At 49.1% G+C, this 25877-nt stretch overlaps 2 protein-coding genes across 5 annotated transcripts in view; one reads left to right on the top strand and one right to left on the bottom strand.

Moving 5' to 3' along the window:
- The first annotated feature begins 5839 nt into the window (after positions 1-5839).
- LOC311511286 (uncharacterized protein) lies at positions 5840-25605 on the top strand. Its single transcript, XM_084611733.1, has 2 exons — positions 5840-6071; positions 23551-25605. The coding sequence occupies exons 1-2, from the start codon at positions 5919-5921 to the stop codon at positions 23740-23742; spliced, it is 345 nt and encodes a 114-aa protein (XP_084467859.1). The 5' UTR covers positions 5840-5918; the 3' UTR covers positions 23743-25605.
- The window catches only part of ST14 (ST14 transmembrane serine protease matriptase), a 66517-nt gene continuing 52420 nt past the window's right edge, over positions 11781-25877 (bottom strand). For 3 of the 4 annotated variants that reach the window (XR_014709244.1, XR_014709245.1, XR_014709246.1), the window contains 2 exons: positions 22120-22225; positions 19225-20365 (listed from right to left, as the gene is read on the bottom strand). The gene's annotated coding sequence lies outside the window, so the exon portion shown is untranslated. Of the gene's footprint in view, positions 11967-19224; positions 20366-22119; positions 22226-25877 lie in introns of those variants that run through there. The other variant, XR_014709243.1, reaches the window with a different exon arrangement.

Below are 25877 nucleotides of genomic sequence, written 5' to 3'. Positions count from 1 at the left end.
CCCCTTGGGTTGGGTGAGAAGGGAGTGGTGTCTTAATCTCTTACCTCTCAAGCCTTCCACTTTAACTATATATTAACCGGAGCAAGCTAAGCTCTTAAGTCCCTCTATGGTACAGGGGTTAGGGCGCTTGCTTGGATTGTGGGTGACCCTGGTTCAAATCCCTGCTCTGTGGGGCAGGAGGGCCTCTGGCAGGTGAGAGGAGACCCCTCCTAGCTGAGCAAGAGGCCTGGCACAGGGCCTCTTCCTCTTTTTAGTAAAGAGGAGAATGCCCCTAAACAGTAAAACCCCCCTCTCACTCTTGTCCACCCTGATCAGGATACACGCCCAGGTTGTGGCAGACCCCAGGGCACTCCCCTGCTCTTTTGAGGGGTGTGAACTGGGGGCCGCCACCTCCTGGGGAGAGTCACTGGCGAGCGATCCCTGTCCAAATCCCCTCTCCGTCCCAAGAAGACAACGGCCTCTTGAGAAAGAGAGGGGCTTCGGACAAGGATGGCCCACCCAAAGGACGGTCGCCTAGGAGGCAGGAAATCCCTGTGCAAATCCCTGCTGAACGGGCAGCTGGGGGATTTGAACCAGGATCTCCCCCAACCCAGGCAAGTATCCTAACCACTGGACTAGAGAGTGAGGGTAGCCGGGCAGGCGGCCCAGAGCCCATTTAACTAAAGTGGAACAGCTTCAACAGGCAAGAAGTCAGGCACTATACCAGCAAGGTCAGGGCACCTGCACAAACGGAGACTTGAACCCACATCTCCCACAGCCCAGGCATATAGTCCAACCACTAGCCTACAGCAGGAAGTGCTTCAGGCTTTTGGCCCAAATACCATTTAAGTAAAGTGAAACAGCTTTGAAAGGCAAGAAGGCAAGTACCCACAACACTACTGCAGAAAGATGAGAGCACATGCACGAGGGGAGATTTGAACCCATGTCTCCCCCACCCCAGGCCCATAATCTAACCTTCAGCCTACAGAGGGAATTGTGTCAGCCTGAGGCCCAACAACCATTTAATTAAAGTGGAACAGCTTCCACAGCAATAGGGCAGAGTCCCTGCATTGTGCTGGAGACTCATCTCAAGCCCTTCTTAGTATCAGCAGAGGGAGGGAAGTGAACCCACAACACCCATAACCCCCACATACAGCCCAACCACTGGACCATGGAAGGAGTGACTGCTACTGCTTTGCTCAAACAATAGTTAATTAATATGAAACACCTTCTACGAGCAAAAGGCAAGGGCCATACCCACCACTAACTCAGAGACACCCTGGAACGGCTGGGGACATCCTTTCAGAGGCCCCTGCAACGGACAGAGGAAGGATTTGAACCCACAGCAGCCACAAGCCAGACCAGTGGTCTAACCACTGGACTATACAGGAAGATGTTAGGTTTCTTGACCCAAATAATATTTCATTAAAGTTGAACAGCTTCACGGGCAAGAGGAAGGGTGCATGAGACCTCCCCCCCCCAATCACTAGAGCCACAGAACCACAGAACATAAGACAGGCTGTAGGAAAGCCCTCTTCAAACCCCCGCAAGCTTCCCAGCAGGGAGAAGCAGGATTTGACCAATCCAGCCTCACAGTCCCTCTGTGACACTTAACCACAGGATCAGAGAGGGAACCACAACCTTTAACTGGACCCAGCAGCCTTTAATTAAAGTGTAACAGCTTCAACTGAGGGTGCTCCCATCGCTGTAGCCCAGGACCCAATGATTAGGGCACTCACCCGGGCAGTAGGTGAGCCCTTTTCACATCCCCTGTGCTCATCAGGCAGAGGGGCGAGTTAAGAACGTGAATGGGCAGATTGCATCAGACCAACGGCCCAGCTAGCCCACTGTCCTGTGTTCCCACAGCAGCCAACGCCGGCTGCTTCAAAGGCAGTGAACAGAAGAGGCCACTTACCAAGCGACCCGTCCCATCGGCCCCTCCCAGCAGCTGGCAGTCAGCGGGCACAGGATGCCCGGACCACAGGGCTGCATCACTGACCACCTTGGCTAATAGCCACGGATGGACCCATTCGCCACAAACTTTCTCATTCTTTTTTTCAAACCCACGTACAGTTTTGGCCCACCCCACCTCCACCAGGAACCAGTTCCACAGGCTGAGCGTGCGTTGTGGGGCGAAGTTTGGTTTGGGTTAAACCTGTTGCCTGCTCATTTCAGCGGGTGACCACAGTTCTTGCGTTGCGTGAAGGGGTAAATAACACGTCCCGATTCACATTCTCCACCCCAGTCTTGATTGTCTAGACCACTATCAGATACCAACTTAATTGCCTCTTTTCCCAGCTGAACTGGAAGTGCCCCCCCCAACCCCCATCACAGGTGAGGCCCCACTAACCACTAGGTTAAAAGTTACACGGGGGGGCCTCTGCCTCCTTCCCCCTGGGCTGTTTTGTGGGACATTTGGCCGGTCCCTAACCCTCTCACGCTAAATGGTCTAGGCACCGAAGTCACCGGAGGGGTTCCTGGCTGTGGCTGGCAAGCAGAGGTCAGTACCTGGGAGGGCAAGATGCTGGTTCAAGTGCCTTCCCCCTGCCTGATGTGCAGGGAGTTGAGTAGGGCTTTGCATTCTCTCAAGCGTGAGCCCCAGTACTGAAGGGAAGGACAGCCTGAGGAGGGTTGCTCTTTGTAGCGTGTCGAGGCTGTGCCACGTTCATTAAGTAGTAACTGGCCAGCCTTGCGACCTGAATCCCTCTGTAGTCCAGTGCTTTGGGTGCTTGCCCAGCATGTGGGTGATGCTGGTTCAACTCCTCCCCCAGCTTGCTGAGGAAGGATTTGAACAGCCTGTTCTCAAGTAAATATCCTGCTGCTGGACTAAGAGGTGTTCTCCTGGAGTGCTTGGCCCCCCTGTGACTTTTTTTTTTTCTGCTGAAGCTGTTCCATTTACATGACATATGCAGGGGGCCACTAGTTTAGCCAGCAACCCTGTGTAGTCTAATGGTTGGGGTGTGTGCCTATTGGGTGGGAGGCTGGGGTTCAAAGCCCCTTTCTTCTTACTGAGAATGGATTTGAACTTTGATCTCCTGCCTCTCAGGTGAATGGCCTAAGTGCTGAGCTAGGGTGTTCTCCCCATGTGGGGGCTCACTCAGTGTTTTCTGCTGGAGGTGGGCCACTTGTGTTACATATTCATGGGGCCACAAGTCCAACCAGTAGCCCTGTGTAGCCTAGTGGTTGTGGTTTATGCCCAGTGTGGGGGAGGTGGGGGTTCAAAGCCCCTTTCTTCTCCCTGAGAAAGGGGTTTGAACCTTGATCTCCTGCCTCTCAGGTGAATGGCCTAAGTGCTGGGCTAGGAGGTTTTCCCACGTGGGCGCACTCTGTCTTGTCTGTTGAAGGAGGGCCACTTTTGTTACATATTCATTGGGACAAAGACAAAACAAGCAGTAGTGGGTAGTCTAGGGGCTTGGCAAGCTGCCCAGCATGTGGGTGGTTGGGGTTTGAATCCCCTTCTTTCTTCTTGAAGAAAAGGGAGTTGTGCCTTGATGACTTCCCTCTCAACTGAATGGCCTAAGTGCCTGGCTAGGAAGTAGTGGGATGTGGGGTCTCCCTCAGTCTATTCTGTTGAAGGTAGGTCACTTTCAGTAAATATTACATGAGAATTGGGGCAGCAGATTTCTGTGGTTCCCTCTGTAGTCCTGTGGTTTGGCTACTTGCCCCAGAAGCAGTAAACTGTGGGTTCAAATCCCCTTTCTATTTCTTGAAAAGGCATTGGCAGCTTGATTTCTTACCTCGCAGGTGTTTCACTTGAACTACATATTAACTGGAGCAAAGGACACTTTCCAAGTCCTCTTTAGTACAGGGGTTAGGGTGCTCACTTAGTATATGAGTGCTCCTGGTTCAAAGCCCCCTTGGGTTGGGTGGGAAGGGCATGGTGCCTTAATCTCTTACCTCTCAAGCCTTCCACTTTAACTATATAATAATCGGAACAAACTAAACTCTTAAGTCCCTCTATGGTACGGGGGTTAGGGTGTTTGCTTGGCATATGAGTGTTCCTGGTTCAAAGCCCCCTTGGGTTGGGTGAGAAGGGAGTGGTGTCTTAATCTCTTACCTCTCAAGCCTTCCACTTTAACTATATATTAACCGGAGCAAGCTAAGCTCTTAAGTCCCTCTATAGTACAGGGGTTAGGGTGCTTGCTTAGATTGTGGGTGACCCTGGTTCAAATCCCTGCTCTGTGGGGCAGGAGGGCCTCTGGCAGGTGAGAGGAGACCCCTCCTAGCTGAGCAAGAGGCCTGGCACAGGGCCTCTTGCTCTTTTTAGTAAAGAGGAGAATGCCCCTAAACAGTAAAACCCCCCTCTCACTCTTGTCCACCCTGATCAGGATACACGCCCAGGTTGTGGCAGACCCCAGGGCACTCCCCTGCTCTTTTGAGGGGTGTGAACTGGGGGCCGCCACCTCCTGGGGAGAGTCACTGGCGAGCGATCCCTGTCCAAATCCCCTCTCCGTCCCAAGAAGACAACGGCCTCTTGAGAAAGAGAGGGGCTTCGGACAAGGATGGCCCACCCAAAGGACGGTCACCTAGGAGGCAGGAAATCCCTGTGCAAATCCCTGCTGAACTGGCAGCTGGGGGATTTGAACCAGGATTTTCTACAACCCAGGCGAGTATCCTAACCACTGGACTAGAGAGTGAGGGTAGCTATGAGGCTGGCCCAGAGCACATTTAACTAAAGTAGAACAGCTTCAACAGGCAAGAAGTCAGGCACCCCAAACACTATACCACCTGGGCGGAAGGTGAGCCCCCTTCAAATCCCTTCTCCTCACCAGGCAGAAGTGTTATGGCCATAAGAACGGTCAGACTGGGTCAGACCACCGATCCAGCTCGCCCCATAGCCTGTCTTCCGACAGTGGCCAATGCCAGACATTTCAAAGGCAGTGAACAGAAGGAGGCAAATATCAAGGGATCCGTCCTCTGTTGTCCACGCCCAGCATCTGGCAGTCAGAGGGTTTGGGTCTCCCAGGTCATGGGGCTGCATCCCTGCCCACCTTGGCTAATAGCCATTGATGGACCTAGCCTCCACAACCTTGCTAATGCTTTTTTGAACCCACGTATAGTGTTGGCCTTCACAATGTCAACGGGCAACAAGTCCTACATGTAGACAGCCTGCTGTGTGTGAAGCAGTGCTTTTAAAGCAGCTGCCTGTTAATTTCATCGGGTCCCCCCCCAGTCTTGGGTTAGGTGAAGGGGTAAATAACACGTCCTTATTCACTTGCTCCACTCCATCACATCCCCCCTGAGTCTTTGCTTTTCCAAGTTGAAATTGATACGCGGTCCCCGGCATCACAGGTGAGGACCTAACCACAAGGCTCAAGGTTACACAACCCCGTCTCCTCTGTGGGGCATTAGCCAAGGATCCAACCCTCTCACAGGAAACAGGTCAGGCACCTGAGCCTGCCCCGGGCGGTGTAGTTAGGGCGAGGCAGTGACCGTGTAGACCCCCCATGGCTGACATCGACCGGCGCTGCCGCCCACCTCGCAAGGGCGCCCGCTGGCCGTGAACTCGGTGCAAGCCAGCGGCGTGCGGACCTGCACAAGCCGGTGAAGTCCCGCTGCACGGCCAGGCGATTTAGGACAGGTCCGTTTGTGGGGCAGCCTTGCCCTTTAAGGGTTTTCCCCTCGGTCCTTCCCGTAAGGAGCCGCTTCTTGCAGCTGTGCCGGATGAGCGAGCCAGGCTTTCCAGCGCAGCCCCAAGCTCCCCGCGCCCTGCCCACTTCACCCCGGAGTTTTTGCTCGCCTGGGGCAGCAGGCGGCTCCGCGGGAGGAAACGCGCCCCAGCCCCCGCGCGCGGGTTTGCGGCCCGGGTCCGCCTGGTGGGGAAACGCCGGCCCCGGGGCGGAGCTGGGCTGGGCTGGGCTGGGCGGGGAGGGGTCGAGGTGCTCGGGCTGCTCCCCTGCGCCGGGCACCTCCTCTGCCTCCGCTCTGCCGAGCCAGCCATGGACCCCCCCCCCCCCGCCAGCACGGTGCCCTACGCCCGCCTGCAGCTCCCCGACCTCGACTCCGCGCCCTCCTACAAGTACTGGGCCATCTGCAACATCCTGTGCTGCTGCCTGCCCCTGGGGCTGGTCGCGGTCTACTACTCGGGACAGGTAAGCCGCCCTCCTCCCCATGGAAACTTGCCCCCTGGCTCCGCTCTGGGCAGAGCCCAAAGGCTGGGGGGTCAGACAGGGACCGGAGCAAGCAGCCCTCTGGGGTTAGAGCTCCCTTCCCCTCCACCGCTTCCTTCGCCGCTGCAGCGTCCCTCGCTGCCTTTGGGCTCTCGGGGCAAGGCCTCCCGTTTGTTTTCGTCTCCCTTGCCTCGTGTGTGTGGGTGCAAAGGCAGCCTGCGCGTGTCTAAAGGCACAGGGGACGTTGTAGTTCAGTGCATGGGGGGTTTTTTGTTTGTTTGGTTTTTTTAAAAAATTGGTGTTTTTCTTCCAAGCAATCTTTGTCGCCTCCCACCATGGTGCGCAGACTGCATTGCTGTCTGGGGGGTATTTAATAATTACCCTTCCATGCTGCACAGCTGGCCTGCATGCTTTAGTGGGTGGGGGAGAGGGCTCTGAGTTTGTGAATTCTTCCTCAGAACTGGGAGTGAGGGAAACTCTGTGTATTTATAATACTCCTGCGAGGGCCAAGGGGAGTTGGGGGATGCAGTCCCCTGCCGAAACTCCATGGCTGGGGGGCACCAAGCTGCCTGAAACCCTTTAAGCCCTGTATATCAACACCGGCCCTCCTGCAGAGTGCAAGGAGTTGACTATGCACATGCCCCAGTGATGTACTGACTGCCTGGCCTTGATACCCATGTAACTTGCCTCAACCAAAGTTTGTAGCGTGAATGTGGCCTCGGTCTCAGTGACTCGCTCTGTATTTTTTACGGTCTCTGAAATTTATCTCTTGTTGCGACTCTTCTGCATGTTTTCTTTTGGGGCCCTCCTCTGGGAATCTATGAACTAGGCTGTTCGTTTTGGTGAAACCGAGCGTGGTGAAATAATTGCGTATTCTGACAGATAGATGGTTTTATAACCCCCTGAGTGCCAAAAAACTGAGGGAAGGTTCAAATATTGCACCTTGAGCGGAGACGTGGAGGAGGGGTGGGAAAGCTGATGCTGAAATGCGTCAGGCTTTCTTAGATGAGCAGTCCCAGGGTATGTAAGGTGGCCTCGCAAGTGCACATTGGGAAAGGCCGCAGGACTTTACCGTTATAGAACATGTGAGTTGCTCTGTGCAGATCTCTCTACGGCAACTCCCCCTCCATTGAGACTGTGCTGTCTAGAGACCAGCTGGAGCATGTCTTGACAGAGACATTTTATGAGTAACTTCTGTGTGTGAGCAAATTTTGTATTCTTTGTGAATGAGATCCCTCATTCCTGACTCTGCCATCTGGGCTCTGGTTACCCAAAATCAGGGATGGGAAGGAGCCATATCCCCCCCTCCAATTCTTAGTATGCCTTCTCAGGATATCCATCCTCACCCCTGGGTTGTGTTTTTCATATGAGGAAACCTTTTCCTTCCTGGGGAGCAATCCTATGATTCAATCCTCCAGAGCCAGAGTCCTCTCTGTGCCCATCCGGTTATGGGGCAGGACTCTGTGTCCTCTGGTGCAATCCCTGGTTGAGTAATCCCTTGGCCCTGGGCCACTGCCTCTGACCTTGTGCGTCAGAGCCAATTTGGCTGATGCAGATTATGGAGCCCTGTGCAGAAGTCTTTCCCCTTTCCCGCTCTGACACGTTTCTCCCATTTCCTAGCTTTGTGCAAGTGTTCTGAGCTGACCTGCTCTTTACAATGAGGAGGAGATGCTCCCACCTTCCTCCCAGCTCCTGTGGCCTAACAAAGCCTTCTGTTTGCCCAGGCAGCAGCCAGCAGGGCTGGGCTCTGCCCCAAGCTTGCCACATCACTTCTTTATGAAATCTCAGTTGCAATGGCCCCAGATAGTCCTGAGCAGTCTTTACCGGGGTCTGGGCTAAGGGCTCTGCAAATGGTTCTACCTTTGGGAGCTAGCACCCACGTCCATCTCCCTTCCAGCACTTGATGTGATTTCGCCCCCTGGGGCCTTACTAGGGTCTGGGCTAGGCCAGTGTCCTTCCACCCCTAAAATGTCTGCCCCTTAACTTGCATTGGGGATCGGGTTTTCCTGTTCCCGTGAGGAAGAGAACTTGTGTACAGATGGCTGAGTAAATTCAGCCATATGCCCGATGTACAGGATGTGGAACTCCCCTCCCTCTCAAGGCTGAATACCCTAGTTAACGCCAGATCTTTGCCACTCAGGCTGGCTCTCCAGCTGGACGGTCAGTATGTTAACCAGCCGTGCAGCACGGCCAGTCCCCTGGCACCTGAAACCTGGGCAGCTTGCTCACTTGTGGCCTGTTCCCAGAGACTGGAGGGCTTTTAACTCTTTGTGAGTCATCTTGGGGCTGCTCCCTTTGCCCTTTTTAGGATTATCCATTTCTCCTTGCTGAGCTGCACCTGCCTATTTCCCCCCTCCTAGGTCCCATGCTTGGGCCAGTCCCCCTTTGGTCTTCTGTTAAGAACCAGGCCTGGTATCCACATACTCGTCAGCCTGTGGCACAGAGGTCTTTTGGCTTCCTCGCCCTACCCACCTTGTAAGATTGTGGGGGGACAGATCCTAAACCTGTTCCATCCTGACCATTTCGTGCTGCTCCCCTCAGGGAGAGCCTCCCCCTGCCTTTGGTAATGCTGCAGCTGAGTCGCTATGACCTTCTAGTCCACCCCCCAAGATCTTTTCTGATCAACCTGGGGAGTCAGTTCGAATTTAAGGATCAAGGCCACTTTAAATTGATCGTAATCCTCCGAGACTGGCCTGGCCATTTGGCTGTAGGCTGCTATGGCTTTTTACCTCCGATAAGGGAGTGACAAAGCCGATCCGCAGGGGGAAACCCGACAGCCTGGCGCTCAGCACAGTGCTCTGATACATCCCATGATGAGAAGACCTTTTCCTTTGTCTTTTACATGTAAATGGAATAATGTAGATCATTAACAATTTCCGAAGAAACCCCTTTGAATCCTGGAAGACGCTATCAGACCATATGAGCCGCTTTAGGATCCCACTTTAGTGTAGGAGAACATAGAGCATAGTCATGGGACTTCACTTTGTATCCCCTTTCCTCTGTGGTGTGGGTAGATGTGAACCTGTGATGCTTTTTGTTTTCTCTGTGTAGCCCTTTTAAACTCCTGTGTTCATTTTCTGCGTGCAGAGAGCAGCAGCTATTCTGTGCTCAGGGCAGATTGTCCACAGAGGGAGCTGCCTTCGCGGGGTGAGAGCCATTGGTATTCCCATTCTTAAACTGGGGCAACAAGTCAGCATCTGTTCTCCATGCGGAGTCAGCATGCTGTTTTCTATCTCCGCTTACCGGATCGCCAATTTTTAAAAAGGGCTCCAGAGGTGATCCTAGCAATTACAGGCTAGCAAGCCTAACATCAGTACCAGCAAACTGGTTGAAATTATAGTAAAGAATTGTCAGGTACATAGATGAACACAATGTGTTGGGGAAGAGTCAACATGGTTTTTGTAAAGGGAAATCATGCCTTACCAATCTACTAGAATTCTTTGGGGGGGTCAACAAGCACATAGACAAGGATGATATAGTGTATTTAGATTTTTCAGAAAGCCTTTAACGAGGTCCCTCACCAAAGGCTCTTAAGCAAAGTAAGCTGTCGTGGGATAAAAGGGAAGGTCCTCTCATGGATCGGTAACTGGCTAAAAGATAGGAAACAGAGTAGGAATAAATAGTCAGTTTTTAGATTGCAGAGAGAGAAATAGTGGTGTCCCCCAGGGGTCTGTACTGGGTCCAGTCCTATTCAACTTAGTCATAAATGATTTGGGAAAAGGGGTAAACAGTGAGGTGGTAAAATTTGCAGATGATACAAAACTACTCAAGATAGTTAAGTAGTTAAGGATGCAAAGCAGACTGTGAAGAGTTACAAAGGGATCTCACAAAACTGGGTGACTGGGCAACAAAATGGCAGATGAAATTCAATGTTGATAAATGCGAAGTAATGCACATTGGAAAACATAATCCCAACTATACACAGAAAATGATGGGATCTAAATTAGCTGTTACCACTCAAGAAAGAGATCTTGGAGTCATTGTGGAGAGTTCTCTGAAAACATCCATTCAATGTGCAGTGCCAGACAAAAAAGCAAACAGTGTTGGGAATCATTTAAGAAAGGGATAGATAAGATAGAAAATATCATATTGCCTCTATATAAATCCATGGTACGCCCACATCTTGAATACTGCATGCTGATGGGGTCACCCCATCTCAAAAAAGATATGTGGGAAAAGGTACAGAAAAGGGCAACAAGAATGATTAGGGGTGTGGTCAGCTTTCGTATGAGGAGAGATGAATAAGACTGGGACTTTTCAACTTGGAATAGAGACGACTGAGGAGGGGATACGATAGAGGTCTATAAAATCAAGATGGTGTGGAGAAAGTAAATGTGGTGTTTACTCCGTCTCATAACACAAGAACTAGGGGTCACCAAATGAAATGAATAGGCAGCAGGTTTAAAACAAACAAAAGGAAGTGTTTCTTCCACACAGTGCACAATTTGTGGAACTCCTTGCCAGAGGATGTTGTTATAGTTTTGGGCTTCACGGGGTTTAAAAAAGAACTAGATAAGTTCATGGAGGATACGTCCATCAATGGCTGTTAGCCAGGATGGGCAGGGATGGTGTCCCTAGTCTCTGTTTGCCAGAAGCTGGGAGTGGGCGACAGGGGATGGATCACTGGATGATGACCTGGTCTGTTCATTCCCTCTGGGGCACCTGGCATTGGCTGCTGGGTTGGATGGACCTTTGGTCTGACCCAGTCCGGCCATTACGTTCACTAGGTCTCTGGCTCCTCTGTTGCAATAAGGTCCCATTCGCACTGGCGCTGTGCTTCCAAGGTGCGGGCCCCGATGCTCCCCGTTCATTGTGGTTTTTTCTCCCTATGCTGGTGCTGCACCTCCTGGTCAACAAGCCCTTTTGGGCTCCACTTCCACCCCCTGCAGGAGAAGTTCTCTCCTCCAGCTGCAGCTTCTGTCACTCCAGGACCTACTGAATCATGCAACCCGGATGGGCTCAGTCACTGTTCTAGCTTTTCTCTCTCAGAAAATCTGGCCAAAATTACCTGACATTAATAACACTGAAGAATCTGCACCATTGTTATTGACTCAGGGAACCCTAGTATAGAAGGGTTGCTGCTGTTTTAAGCACTGTGTCAACTGAGCTGGCTCGGGTCTAATTATTAATAATTGTTTGTATTAGGGTAGTGCCTAAGAGACCTAGTCATGAACCAGGGCCCCATTGTGCTTGCCACTGGACAGACCCGGGGGCGGGGGGGGGGAGTCCCTGGCCCCAAAAGCTTATAATTTAGGTCAGTGGCTTTCAACCTTTCTGGACTACTGTATCCCTTTCAGGAGTCGGAATTTTGTCTTGCTGTGACCGGGGTCCCACACTGAAGTTCCTTAACTAGGGTGAACTGCAAAGAATGGGGCAGACAATCCCCAAAGCTGGTGGTCATTCCAGTACTTAAATCCACTAAGCTAGCCTCAAAACAGCTTCTGGTTACCCAGAAGCCAAAACACAGTTCCCTTAAAGCAACCCAGCCTCAGGCCTCCACCCAGACACCCAAGTCAAATATGATGAGGATTACTGAAAATCTTATCATATAAAAAAGTTCTACCAATCCCAAAGGATCGGACACATTACCTCCCAGGTTAATGAATATTCCAGATTTTACCCAAGTACATGCTTACCGCCAATTCTTAGTAATTAAACTAGAATTTATTATTATTTTTTTTAAAGTGAGTATTGGTTAAAAGATCAGTATACATACAGACATGAGCACCATTCTGAGATCAGTTTTATAGTAGAGATGGTGAGCTTTGTAGTTTCAAAAAGTCCTTTCAGAGTTGGTCCATAGGTTATAGTCCAATGTTCATATTTGCGGTGATCCAGGTGGGACCGGAGATCTCAGTCTTAGGACTCAAGCTTCCCCTGCATAAAGCATCAAGCAGATCTGAGATTAAAAGGATCAGGACCCAAGACACCTTAATACAGTTCCAGGCCTTCCCTTGACAGCACGGAGTTCTTAGGCAATAAGCAACAATAGGCAATCATCAAGACTTTGAAGTGGACCTATTTCCTAAGCATCACTGGTAGTTAACTAACAAGGCATTTGCCTGTTTTCCACCATTCACAGGTGATTGCTTTACATTTCAAAGAGAGATCAATACAGTGATATCACTATATTTACTGTTCATTTAAATGTTAAGATCTGTTAATCCAGAGATCAAAAGGAGAATTCAGCATAGACAGTACCCGTTTGGTTACACTGTCAACCTCAAAACAATATATATATATATAATCACACAAAAACACAAGCATCTAATAACAGGTCCCTAGAGGTTGAATTTGGGTTATTTATCCTGCAGGGTTCTTAATGCATTCTGGCCATGTGTCACATTTGCATACCCCATGTTTCACCTCACTTAAACTACTTGCTTACAAAATCAGACCTGCAGAATACAAAATCATCCCAGCCCACTGTCACTGAACCGTTGACTTTCTCATTTTAACCATTTATCAGATAAATCAATTGGAATGTAAATATTGTACTCACAGGTCAGCACTCCATTCCTAGAGCAGTATAAACAAGTCGTTGTCTGTAGGAAATGTTAGTTTGTACTGACTTTGCTAGTGGTTTTTATGTAGCCTGTTGTAAAACAAGGCAGATCTCGAGCTGAGTTGATGTGCTCCCTGGAAGACCCCTGCATACCCCTGGTTGAGCACCACGGAGCTAGGTGAAGCAGTGTGTAAAATGGCAACCTGCCTACCTCGGTGGGCTGGCACCTGTGATAAGCTGAATGTGCGCTAGGAATGGGGGTGGGGGGCAAGACCTCTGCATGAACTTCCCACAGCAGTTTGGTTTGAAACTGAGCAAGTATTGCCCAGGCGCCGTAAACCGTTAAAGACGTGCCTTTGGCCCCAAAATCAGGACTCCTCTGCCAAATCAAACTCTCCCCAGTGTCACAATAGCAAATGCCAGCAGCAGCCGAGCACTCAGCCAGACCTCTTTTCTCACAACGTACAAACAAGCTAATGAAAGGCTCCAAGTCATGCAGGGAGACCTTGCCCACCTGTGCCGGTAATTCTGTGATTTCTACACAGGAAACAGGGAGGAATCTGTATAACTCATTGCTGTGGTTGTATTTTCGGGGGGGAGGGGGGGAGAGGAGAAACTCCCATTTCCACACAGCTCATGGTCTTAAGTCAAGTCATAACGCTTATGCCAGAGAGGCCCTAGTTTTCAGAGCTAAGACTGGACTCCCTCCAGGATGATGTTCAGACAGTATAATCTTGCGCAAATTAGAGACCGCAGGTGACGTAATATCTTTTATTGGACCAACTTCTGTTGGTGGGAGAGGGAAGATTTCAGGCCAGTTATTTCACCACTCTGGGCTATAACTTGCCACTGTGTAAAGCATTGCTCCCTTCCTAACCTTGTGACATTCCGTAGGGGTTAAAGTCACTGTTGAGGGTACAGCGCTCAGAGAAGCTTGGAAGGAAGGTGCTAGAGAATGGCAAAGATTGTTATCCGTGATGTTCTCAGAGGTGGAGGCTCTGTAATGAATTAGTGAGAGATTTGCCTAGACAATCAATCCCTTGAGCAACTGGCTGAATTGAGGATCTCATCTCGCCAAACACAGACCCAGCACCCTCTCCTCCTCTTCTACCACATACCTGGTGGAATCTGCTGTTTGGTCTCCTGTCTGACTCGTGATCTAGACTGTCTGGAAGTGGTCAGGGATGAAATGGGCAAATGTGGACTGATCCGAACTAAATATAAAACTGTTGCCAAGCAGCACAGTGATCAGTTTTACACAGCGTCTTACAAATGTAACCCCCAAGGGCTTCAGATGAGGAAGCATGGCTTTGTTAAGGCACTGGGCTGGGACTCAGGAGATCTGGGTTCAGTTCTGGTTCTGCCACAGACTCCCTGGGTTACCTCAGGCAAGTTGCTAAGGACTAGATTTTAAAAGGTGTCCTGCCACCCAGTGGAATTCAGAGCCCCCAATTAGGCGCCCAGGCTTCACACACATTGTAGGGGAGAGTTAGGCCCCTAAGAGAGGGATTCTCAAAAGCCAGCACTCTGAACAGGGAGCTGCCTAAGCCAGCCAGGAGTGAAATGCAGAGGAAAGGAGTGGGGCTTAGGGTCCAATCCACAGAGGGTCTTAGGTGCCTAACTCCCATGGATCTGGGCCTCTAGGTACCTGACAACAGGCTAGAGGGAGGTGTCTAACCTTCATGGGGATTCTCAGCCATGAACTCTCTCCTAGAATTAGCTTTCTCAACCAGGTCATCCATTTTTCCAGGGGATGGGGGGAGGACCCCAATACAGCCAATAGCCCAGGGGCAGAGCACTCCCCTGGGATGTGGGAGTCCTGTTTTCAAATCCCAGATCTACCTTATCTGGAGCAGAAACTTGAACCTAGGTCTCTCACCTCCCAGGAAAATGCCCATCCCACCCAGCTGTTGGGTATTGTGGGGGTGGGTGTCTCAATCTCTGTGGTTGACACTGTTTCACTTTGTATTCAGTGAGCGAGACAGTAGCCTGGTGATTGGGGCACTTGGGTATTACAGGGATGCGCATCTGCCTCCAAAATTCCTACCCTGCTTGCCCCAGCTGTCTTTTTGTGTGGGTATGTTCAGCTCACCCACCCAAGTGAGATCGCTAGGGGAATGCTTTGCTTGAGAATCCCTTCAGGGCTTAGGCATGAGCAAGGGCTCGAAGCAGCTCCTGAGCGTCCTCATGCCTACCAGTGGAAACATAGGGGACGCTAGGCTCCTAGAGGAGTAAGCAGCAGCTGAGCAGAGATTTTGTGTATGTCAGAGGGGCCTAAATGTTGGGTTTTAAGTCCCTTTGTGAATCTAGCACTTAACAGATCTGTCCTTCACTTCCCCATCTGTAAACTGCAAATATTTCCCTACCTCCTGTCAGATACTGGGGTGCTCTACACAAGTCCTTAGATGAGCAAAGACAGTAGATTTGGGCTCAGAGGAAGGTAAGGGCTTGAATATCCCTTCATATGCCCCTGAATGGCTGGCCCGCACAGAGACCCCCTAATGGGACAGGAAACAATCAGTAAGCTCCTCACCCCAAAGAGCAAATCTGCACTGAGTAATGGTATCCATTTCAGCTGACTGCTGTGGGGTTTGGTGTTTGAGCAGTGCCCTAAGGCACTGGAAAATCTTCACCGTAATGCAGCTAGTTCAATGTCCTTGAGCATAAGGTTAATGGGAGCTCTTTAAAGGACGTATAGTTGTATCCCTATTGCGTACACCAAACATGCAGCTGCAGGGCATCTTTTTACAACAGTGAAGAACCTCATGGGAGTGGTGCACAAAACAAAGATCAGTTTCAATTGAGGATGACCCCTTCATTACAGACCTCTGCTCTGTCCATCCTGGGTTTCATATCTAGGCTCTGATCCTGCTGAGCACCTCCAAGTCCCAGTGACTTTGACTTGAGCACTTTGAGACCCTGGCAAAGGGCAGCAATTTCATGTCTCAGCCCAGTTCATTACTGTGAAACTAATAATCTGTGACATTCACTGAGCTTGAGAACTTGCTAGCACTGTTGTACGGACACTTAATTATAGACTCCTTATTTACCTTAGTTTTCCCTTTTCATGCATCTTGCTCTGATTCTGTGCTTAAGGAAACCACACAGAGCTGCTGCTTACATCTTTCCCTATTCTGCTCTGTATTTAAGCCATCTGCTCAATTGCTTTTCCCCATATGTTTGATTATCTGTAACTTGGATTTATCTTAATGGCAATGAATTACTTCCCTGTGTTCATTCCATCTACTATTATCTTCTGCAGTGGTGTTTCTGGGGTTGATCTAGAGCAGTGCTGAATACCATCATCTCCCCCTGACTTCAGTAGGAGTTACAGGTGCTCAGCACTCTTGGGAACAAGCAGAGAGATTGGAAGCCTTGTGTGACTTGATTTTCATGGACATAAGTCAATGCTAGTTTAGTTTTCACTAACGATTGGACTGCAGCATTTCCTTGCGTGACTAGGCACATGGTGCACCAGAGAAGGCATTGGGCTGAGAATCAGGACACCTAGTGGCAGAAGCAGCACCTCAGTTTGTGTTTGGCCTTGGTTTTGTCATCTGTAAAGTGGGGACAACGCTGCTTTAGCTGCCAGAGTACCACACTTGGAGATGGAAGCATGAAAAGTGCAAAGCTTTAGAATAGGGGATGTTTTACTGTAATCCACTAGTTTTAAAGATCTGTCTCTGAATGATAGAACAACTCCACAACACAGCCAGAATGCATTTGTGCAATCAGTCAGATTTCTCACTTACTGGAACAAATGGGCCAAATTCACCCAGGCATAATTTGGCCCAGTGAGTTCAACTTTTGCTGCTGATTTTTGAATGCAACACATTTTAGTCTTGCTCTGGGTGTAGTGCTTGTTCTGTTAATCCACCACTTACCTCTCCATCAACACTTGCATTAGGTGGGTTCTTTTTACCTGTTTAGCTGGGTTTGAAAAATCAGAGGGCAAGGGCTATCAGTTTCTGCAGAATCTAAGCTTTAAAAAAACCCAGAAAATCTATCCCTTCTTGCTGTTCAGGAATCTTTCTGATTGGTAATGGTATGTGTGAACCAATGCAGTATTGTCATCCTGAGTCTGCAGCTCAGAGTTCTCTCAAGCTGCCCATAGTGAAAACTAACCCACTTCTTGTCAGTTTTCACCTCTGCTGTTTAGAAGCCTGTGGTCAGGGTGAAAGTGACAAGCATCAGTTTAGGCAGGAGGGCCAGAGGAGCAGACACACCCTGCTCAAGAGCTAGAAAGCTGAGAGAGGGGTGGAGCTATGTAAGCGCACCCAGAGCAGCAGCCAGGAGGCTGGAGAAAAGGTAGAATAGCACCCCTTCCTTCCTCAGCCACCCTTGTAGCCTCCCAAGACACCCTGCTGTGGGAGTGGAGGAGGAAGAGATTGCTCCCCTTCCCTTCTAGCTGCCAGAGCCGCTTAGGGGTTTGAAATCTGAAGCACCCTACTTGGTGGAGAATTATATGAAACAAGGGAACCCCCCAACAAAGGTCCTGGAAGAGCAGCCTTGGAGAAATCCCAGCTCCATCCCCTTTCCCAGTAGTGACTTGTCAGGGGCTTCTCACCTGAGAATTGACATGGACCACGCCTCTCCCTAAAACTGCTGATAACAGGCTTAGTTCCCCAACTACTAGGGTCTGGAAATTCCAGGCTGCTGAAATGAAATTCTCTCCGAAGGAAAAGGAGTGCTTGTGGCACATGCTAGAGCTGTTAGATGGAACACAGCTGCAATCATAATTAACCTGGTGCTCTACAATTTATGGGTGGTTTTCTTCTAATCTACTCAATCTGATGGCCCATTACATTTATGCAGCATATTGCACCAAGGTCTGCTTTAGCATACCAAGTAGTATATCTTAGCACTTGGTTTATCCTTGCTTCTCAGACCTCATCTAAACCTTTATCCTGAAGGACAAACTGAATGGCTAAGTTCTCACAGCCCCAGGGAGTATAAAAGACAGACAGCCTTTAATGTCCTTAGAAAACCAGTTTGAGGGCATGGTGTGGTATCAATTTGTTCTATCTACAGCAGGGGTGGGCAAACTTTTTGGCCCGAGGGTCACATCAGGGTTGCAAAACTTTATGGAGGGCCGGGTAGGGAAGGCTGTGCCTCCCCAAACAGCCTGGACCCTGACCCATCCAACCCCCCTGCTCCTTATCCCCTGACCCCTTATCATGCTGCTCGGTGCAGCGCACTGAGGCTGCGGTGGAGGGGAGACAGCAGGGAAGGGGCTGGGGGGAAGCCTCCCTGGCCAGGAGCTCCTGAGCTGGGCAGGATGGTCCTACGGGCTGGAGGTGGCCCACCTCTGATTTATAGACTTTGCAGAACTTGATACTACTTTAAAAAAATAATTTTGACATATACCAGTTTGTTTTTAAGCAGTTTCTGATTTGTCTATTTTAATGGTTGTTGTTGCCCAAAATTATGGATTAAGGATTTCCACCCCTCCCCTGATGTTTAAATTTTCACAGGTGCAGGCAGATGACAGTAGGTGTTGATTCAGAAAAACTGAAATCATATGTCCAAATATACAAAGTAAACATCCTTAAATCAAATGCAAGTTCTCAAGCAGCATTTCTCACTTAGACTAGCTGTAAATTCCAATTATCAATGGAAATTTTTCCCCCCCCTGTGTTTGAACAGAGAAATCACCTTTTACTGGTTACAAATCTAATCCTCCTTAGTTCTGTGGCTGGACATTTTTAAGGGCTGAGTGATGACTTTGACACGAATGCTTGTAACTATGCAAACTCTGACACAAACATTCAGATCTCATGCTTTGAGGTGGATCACCCAAGGGAGCGGGAGAGAAGTCTCCCCCCTACCCCTTTATCGGCTGGGATTTGAACATGCGAGGCTGTGCACAGTCTGTTGGGGAGCAAGGCAGGCAATTCTCCCACCTGTTTAATACTGCTGAGTTGGCTACTCTAGAGGTAGGGTTTCCTCAACTGGACCATTGCTCTATCTACTCTGAAAGATCTTTGGACAAAGTCTACCCCCTCTACATTTTTAACCATTGCACAAGCAACAGGTGAGTCAGTCATCTTAGGGGGTTTCTAGAGAGGCAGAAGCTGGAAAGTTCAGATCTAACCTATCCCAGGATTTGGGGAAGTTTTAGTTCTGGGTTTAGCACATCAATCCCTTTGCAGAAGCGTAACACAACCATGACTGGATAGTGAAAGGGTGTTTATTCTAGGTTTAACAACGAAGCAGTTGTGCCAGCTTAATTCATTCAAGTAACTAGCTACACATTAACAAAAGAAGGAAGGTAGGTTTCAAGTAATAATGAAGGTACAGTTCATCCTAACAAAGAGCCTAGCTGGGCCTAGTAAGTGTCCTGTCTTTTCTCCCTCTCATATTGGAGTAGCTACATAGATGACTGACTGTTCACACCACTTTACCAGGACAACATAAAGGCTAAATGACAGGTTTCAGAGTAACAGCCGCATTAGTCTGTATTCGCAAAAAGAAAAGGAGTACTTGTGGCACCTTAGAGACTAACCCATTTATTTGAGCATGAGCTTTCGTGAGCTACAGCTCACTTCATTGGATGAAGTGATCCGATGAAGTGAGCTGTAGCTCACAAAAGCTCATGCTCAAATAAATGGGTTAGTCTAAGGTGCCACAAATACTCCTTTTCTTTTTATAAAGGCTAAAGTCTCTCCTGGGCACACTGATCTTTAACAGTGCCCTTTTTAAAAAGCAGATGGATACATTTTTTGTATTTCATTTGACTGACACAATGATGCCTCTAGACAAAGCTTTATTAGGCTTTCAGCTCCCATAGCAACAAAAAAAAAATTTTTTCCCCAAATTTAAGGTGTACTTGTGTGAATTTTCCAATCTGCCTGATCTGAAACCTCCCCCCTCCATTAACTAGTCTTGTGGTAGAGGTGGCTAATTTGGGGAGTGAGACTCAGAACTTAGCCCCTCTGGTTTCTTGTCCCACTGACGGGCTGTGCAGCCCTGTCTACACGTGAAACCCTGAGGCACCTACGCTGACATGAGCAGAACAGCAAGGAATGCAGCACACTGACAGTTAGTCGCAGCTGGTTAAGGGAGTTGCTCAGCTCATGACCTATTAGGGATTATGTGAAGACAGTAAGTCTCCCATAAACACCACACACACAGATTACTAAGAGTGAAGACTTCCTACAGCAGGTCTGCAAAGTAAATGGACTTTAAAACCCAGTTTTACAGGTATAGTCATCTTGCCCTGAACTAAGCAATATGAAACCCTTTAGAGCCATACTTTCACACAGCCCATGGTTTTCAACTCTGATTTAACTGTACAGTGAGAGGGTAACATTAAGAATCAAGACAATGGCAGCAGCGACTAATAGGATTCTTAAATCAGAACTATCACCTCAGTGCAAGTAATACCCCCCCCTGTCTTGAACTCATGTTCAACTCCTCACTTAGCTCAAGATGGTCATGTTCATGTGGAAGTGGGTTGGGTGGCTGTCAGGAACTTGCTCAGCCCCAGTGAAGGAGTCAAGGTGTTAGATGCTCCTATTCCACCCTGTAGTTAGTATAGGGGCACCAAAGACGATGATGATTCAATCTGTTCCTCTTCGTAAGGGATGTAGCCGTGAGAAATCTCTTAAGCTTCTCCTTGGGCATGAGCAGGTTGCCGTGCAGCCTTGAATATCGTGCCCTGTATTTCCTTACCCACAGTAGTGGCGAAGTCTAGGTGTAGACTTGTTTCAGACAGGCTCCAAGTATGCCCACTGATGCATGTGACTTTTCTTGGTGCATTCCTGGAGCCCTAGTGTCCAGAATAAGAAACATTTACAAGTCTAATTTAGACAAGAGACAACTCAACACTCCTCCTCCCCCCCCCCGCCCCCCCATTGCCATGTGTGACCCACAATCAGGGGAGAAAGTTGTAAAAGCAAAGCAATGTCAAAATAACCCTTCTCACACACAGCAGTTGAATTCAACTCTTGTATCTTCCTATCATTTTAGTAGGATGCTGGACCCAATGCGTCCCCTCCAAAATAAAGATGACCGGGGATCCACCCTATTTTACATTTGATATGCCAGCATGAACAGCACTCCCATGCACGGCAGGAGAGCCCCTTGCCCTCTGCTGACCCCTTAAATAAAGAGGTGCCCATCAGAGGGCTACATGGTGATGAGGCTGGGGAAAGCCTGCTCATGCTGTTGGGGACGTTCCCTAGTGCCTATGGGGAGGTGTCGTTTCCATGGTCTGCACCTCCTTGGAGTAGCGCCACTCATGTAAGGCAAAGTCAACCTGGCAGCTGCCAGGTTATTACCCAAGGCTTCATGGTGGGAATCCTGTTGCAGTAATATTGTGATACTCAGATAGCTGCTGATGGGATGCATTAGTAGTTACACTCTGCTCTGGCTCCCACGCAGGAGTCTCTGATGTTAGATTTTAAGGCAGTGGCCATTTAAAAGGGGCAGCTGGATGACAAAAGGAAAGCTAGATCAATCCAAACCCTGGGGATGTTCAGCTCCAGAGCTGAACTTCATAGTCCCTCTGTTTCAAAACCTTCCTGGTTTCAAGCGCAGACTGTTCACAGCCAAAGTAACCATACGTAGTTGATCCTAACCTAGACTAGATTTGAAGCAAGGGCCTAGAGGGGAAGGTCAGGCCTTTATCCCATTTTGATGCCTTGTACAGTCCAGTCACTCCACATGCTTGAGTCTGAAAAAAATCTGATTTGATGTTGCTGTTTCTGACCCCATGCGCTTATGGGCAGGCAGCTTGTGTGGCCGGGGTGGGGGGTCTGGCAGGAGCTGGCTAACTGGGACCTGTGAATGGAGGAATGGGGAATAGGAAGGAAAACTGATTTTAAAATCAGATTAAAAGCATCATCTCAGCCAGCCCCTTCCTTGGGATTCACTGCTTTGGGCAGTTTTTCCCAACAGCTTTTCCTGTTCTCCTCCCAGCTCAGAGTGGATGTCAGCTCTGCTGTAAGCAGCAAAAACTTTCTAAACCCACGCTGAGTTCAGTGGCTTCTGCCTAACCCATAAAGCTTTCAAAACCAGGAAAGCAACAGGGCTTAAAATACAGAATCGCTAAATAGACACTGGGGCATTTTAGTTTGTGTATTAAATGCAAGGAGACCCTTTAAAAAAAGATAATTTTTAAAAAAATTCTCATTTGTTGGCCGCTATAGCTCACTACCCTGCTTGTGATGTTCCGGACCTTGGCCAGGTCTGTGACGGTCTCAGCTGCACAAATGTAAACTAGTGTCAATGAAACAAGAGTGAACTGCACTGGTGCAGCACGTGTATGCTAGGGGTTTGCATTAGTTGCCCTGGTGGCTTCAACACAAATGTAGACAAGTTCTAAGACCCTAATCCAGAAGAGCACTTAAACACTAGTATATAATCCTTGTGGAAGCCCATGGGACTTCAGTGACGCTCTTGAGCTTTGCTGGATTGGGGTGTGACTGGCTGAAGGAGAGTTTCATGGAAACTTCAGCAGGTCTGAACAAGTTTCATTCGTTCCACTGGGTGTTAGAATGCTTTGAAGGGAAAACAACTCACCTCCTGGAGGGGGCGGGTCACTCCAAAGGTGAAACATGTTGACTGACTAGAGTTGGGGGAGTCTTGCACAGCTGCCTCCTGGGCCGGCAAACCCTTCTCACCAGCACTAAAAATATTAAAATGTATGCAGGGAAACACAGTCAGGTAACCAATGTACAGGAGGATGACGTAGACCAGATAAGAGACTTCTTTCAGTTAGATGGTTCATTCATCAAGGTTGTTGCTCAACCTGGCTGTACTGGTGACTCTGGTCACTGCTGGCTTATTTCAGCAGAACTCTGTTGCAAATAGCTTTCTAGACAGAGAGGGGGGATGTTATTCCTCTGTTAGAGGTAAGGAACAGTACCAAGTTTCCCTTCCCCACACCATTGTGGGAGTGGGTCATACCACCAAGAGCTAGAGCAGTGGCTCTCAACCTTTCCAGATTACTGTACCCCTTTCAGGAGTCTGATTCATCTTGCATACCCCCAAGTTTCACCTCCCTTAAACTACTTGCTTACAAAATCAGACATCAGAATACAAAAGTGTCCCCGCACACTGGTACTGACAGATTGCTTCCTCTCATTTTTACCACATAATTATAAAATAAATCAGTGTATATAAATATTGTACTTACATTTGTGTGCAGTATAAACAAGTCATTGTCTGTATGAAATTTTAGTTTGCACTGACTTCAATTGTCAGTGTAAAACTAGGCAAATATCTAGATGGGTTGCTGTACCCCTGGAAGACCTCAGCATACCCCCCACAGGGTTACACGTACCCTGGTTGAGAACCACTAAGCTACATGATCTCAGTATCTTTGAGAAGCTGAGACTTTTGATCCCCTGATAGAATCTAGTTGCAACACAAATGAGTTAAAGGGAAGAGATTTAATCTAAATTCCTCCCCCCACCCACACTCTGATACTTGGATCATCTTGCCCTAGGAGGGAAAGCTGACCTACCCAACCATGAAGTACCCCTGTCTCCAGGCATGAGAGCAGCAGACTGCTGCATGGCCTTGGACAAGTCAGTCAAGCCTAAATGTTCAGGAACAGCCATGGATTGTCTGCCCAGCGTGATACCTACGGACTCGTTTTAGGGGTGCAGAGAACACCCAACAGCTCTCCTAGGAACTCAGCACCTCTGAAGCCAAAGGGGGTTACAAGTTGAGTGCCTGAAAACTGACCTTAGCTTTGATGGTCCAGATTCTGCTCTCATTTTTGTTGGTGTAAAGCCAGAGTAACTCCAGTGAAATCAGTGGAGCGACTTTAGATTTATAACCGAGCAGAATCTGGTCTGGTTTCTCTTTTACCTGCCTGTCAAACAGATCTCGTATTTTACCTGTTGTAGGGGAAGCCAGTTCATTAGGTACAAGACCTGTAAACACTGGGGATTGAAAGCAGTTTACAAAATGTCATCACTAATTAGCCCATGCCTCTGTCCCCAGGTGGAGGAGTGCCTAGCACGCAGAGATACCGCAGGAGCAAAGGCCGCCTCGGACACCGCAAGAACCATCAACATCCTCGCTGTGGTGGTCGGGTTGGCATGCATTGGTGCGACCATATTCTTTATGATCCAGAGAGCTGAGCTGATCAAAGCAGCACAACCAACCCAGTTTCCCTTCTACAATTTAGGCTGAGGCCATGGTGCTGCCCCCCCACAGGCTTGGGGAAATGGAAACCACAATTGCAAAAATTTGTGTTTGAATTCTGCTCCGTCTGGGTTCTCGCTCTTCCTTACTCTGCTGGTAGCCAGTAAGTTTCCTCTGCAGCTGGTGCTACCGTAAGTGTGTTTGCAGATTTTATGCCCCCAAGATCATAGTCAAGCTGACAGCTGCAGATATTGAATTGGGAATCCTTGTCTCAGCCTTCACCGCAACCCATGGGTATAATTCTCATGGCATTAACTCCTTTCTCGCTAGGCTGGGAAGAAATAAAAAAAGGCACTGAAATCTTTCCAGGCCCCACAGATAGACTTGCTGCTGATGCCAAGGTTCTTTAATAAAGCACCACCTGGGAGCAGGGGCTGCACTGGGCGTGGGTGGAGCTTGCAGGAGCAGCTTGCAGGGGTGATCAGCTCCCCCACAGCAGCGGCTGCTAGTCAGCCACCCAGGGCTGAAGACAGAGCGGAAAGAGCAGTGGCTGGGCGCCCAGCTCTGAAGGCAGTGCCGCCACCCGCAGTGGCGGGGGGGCCAAAGAGCAGCTCCTGACCCTGTGTCCTCGCCCATCAGGGCACACTGTCCAGGGCAGGTGGAGAGTCTGGGGCTGCCCGTTCTGGCCCATGTTCCTGGGCGCTGCTCCAGGCTCTTGGCCCCAGAGCCAGGTCCCCCTGTCTGGTGGCTGTTACTGGCTACAAGCAGTTGAAGGGCAGCAGGGAGCTGAGGAGCAGTTACAGCCTGGGCAGGGCCTGGGAGGAGGTGGGGCCAGAATTTAGGAGGACCAGGGGCAGGGCCACGGAGAGCTGGGGCACAGCCCAATTTTCTGTCTAGCCCACCTCCATACCCCCACCCCTTTCCTGGCTCAGGCCAGCACCACCCCGCCCAAGAGCGAGGAAGGGACCTCATTCTGCTCCCACACAGGAGCTAGAGTAAGGCTCTTCCATTCTCCTCCCCTCAAATTCTTCCAGGCTTATACAGAAAGATAAGTCTTGGCTCCAGCAATGATCCCTGGTGGCCACATTCATCCCCAGTCTCCCCACAACACAGCCTTCACAGGCCCTAGCTAGCACCTGTCCTGGCAAGCTGTGTGCTTCTTATTTTAAAGAGGTTACTAAGTGCCTGGTCGCTGAGACCACTGCCATTTCCCCACTAGCTCCGGGAGAGGACTGTAGAGGATTACTGGTTTCAGAGTAGCAGCCGATGCATCCGATGAAGTGAGCTGTAGCTCACGAATGCTTATGCTCAAATAAATGGGTTAGTCTCTAAGGTGCCACACATCCTTTTTTTTTTTTTTTTTTTTTTTTTTTTTAAGATGATTACTGTGAGGTGTTCAGGGCTAATCAATATAATCACTTAAAGTTTTGTATCCACTCTCGTTACAACTGTAACCGATCGGGCTAAAACCATGTCTGCTTTACTTTGGCTGGGACACCGCCACTATGTATGATCAGTTTCATAGTTGCTGCTCCTTGTGGCCTTTTACCCACCCCCCCCCCAAAGCAAAAGATCAGGAAGGGATCTTTTATGAAAGCCCAGAAATTGATAGGGGAGCTCAAAGGCAGAGAGGGAGGGAACCTTGAACTACTTCAGATTCTTTGAAGTAGATTTCACTTTGTCTGTTCACCACCACACCTTGCCCTTCACAAGAGCGGAGGGAGTGTTCAGAAGCACAGGGAGCAGAGACTAAGAATAGGAGAATGGATTTTACACTGTGCCTGTATACCTGGGCTTTTAATGTGCTTGCCATTTAATGTGTACTGTTTAAAGGAGGGGGCTCACCTGTAAACAGCTTATTCCACTGTTTAAGAGTTTACAAAAATGTAAATAAATGCTTCTGATACCAAAGGGCAGTGGCTCTAGTTTTTAGTATGTGATATCTCTCCTGTGTGCTTAAAACTATTCAAAATAGGTTAATGCTGGTGAAAGGTACCAGACAGACAGCCCTAAAAAGAAACAGACAGATAGATACTGCAAGGCTGTGCAGTATTAGAAGCTCTAGGCCACCAGCATGACCTGGCTTGAGCTCCCTTTTCTGCTGGGAGTGAAAAAGTTCATTCCCCATGGTCATGGAGTTGATTAGAGCAGGGTACGACATGCTTTTTAAATGTCAAGTTATC

The sequence above is a fragment of the Lepidochelys olivacea genome (assembly GCF_965140295.1).
Source record: "Lepidochelys olivacea isolate rLepOli2 genome assembly, chromosome: 22".
Classification (NCBI taxonomy): Eukaryota; Metazoa; Chordata; order Testudines; family Cheloniidae; genus Lepidochelys; species Lepidochelys olivacea.
The sequence above is the reverse complement of the archived record's forward strand: the minus strand, read 5'-3'. Positions and strand labels throughout refer to the sequence as shown.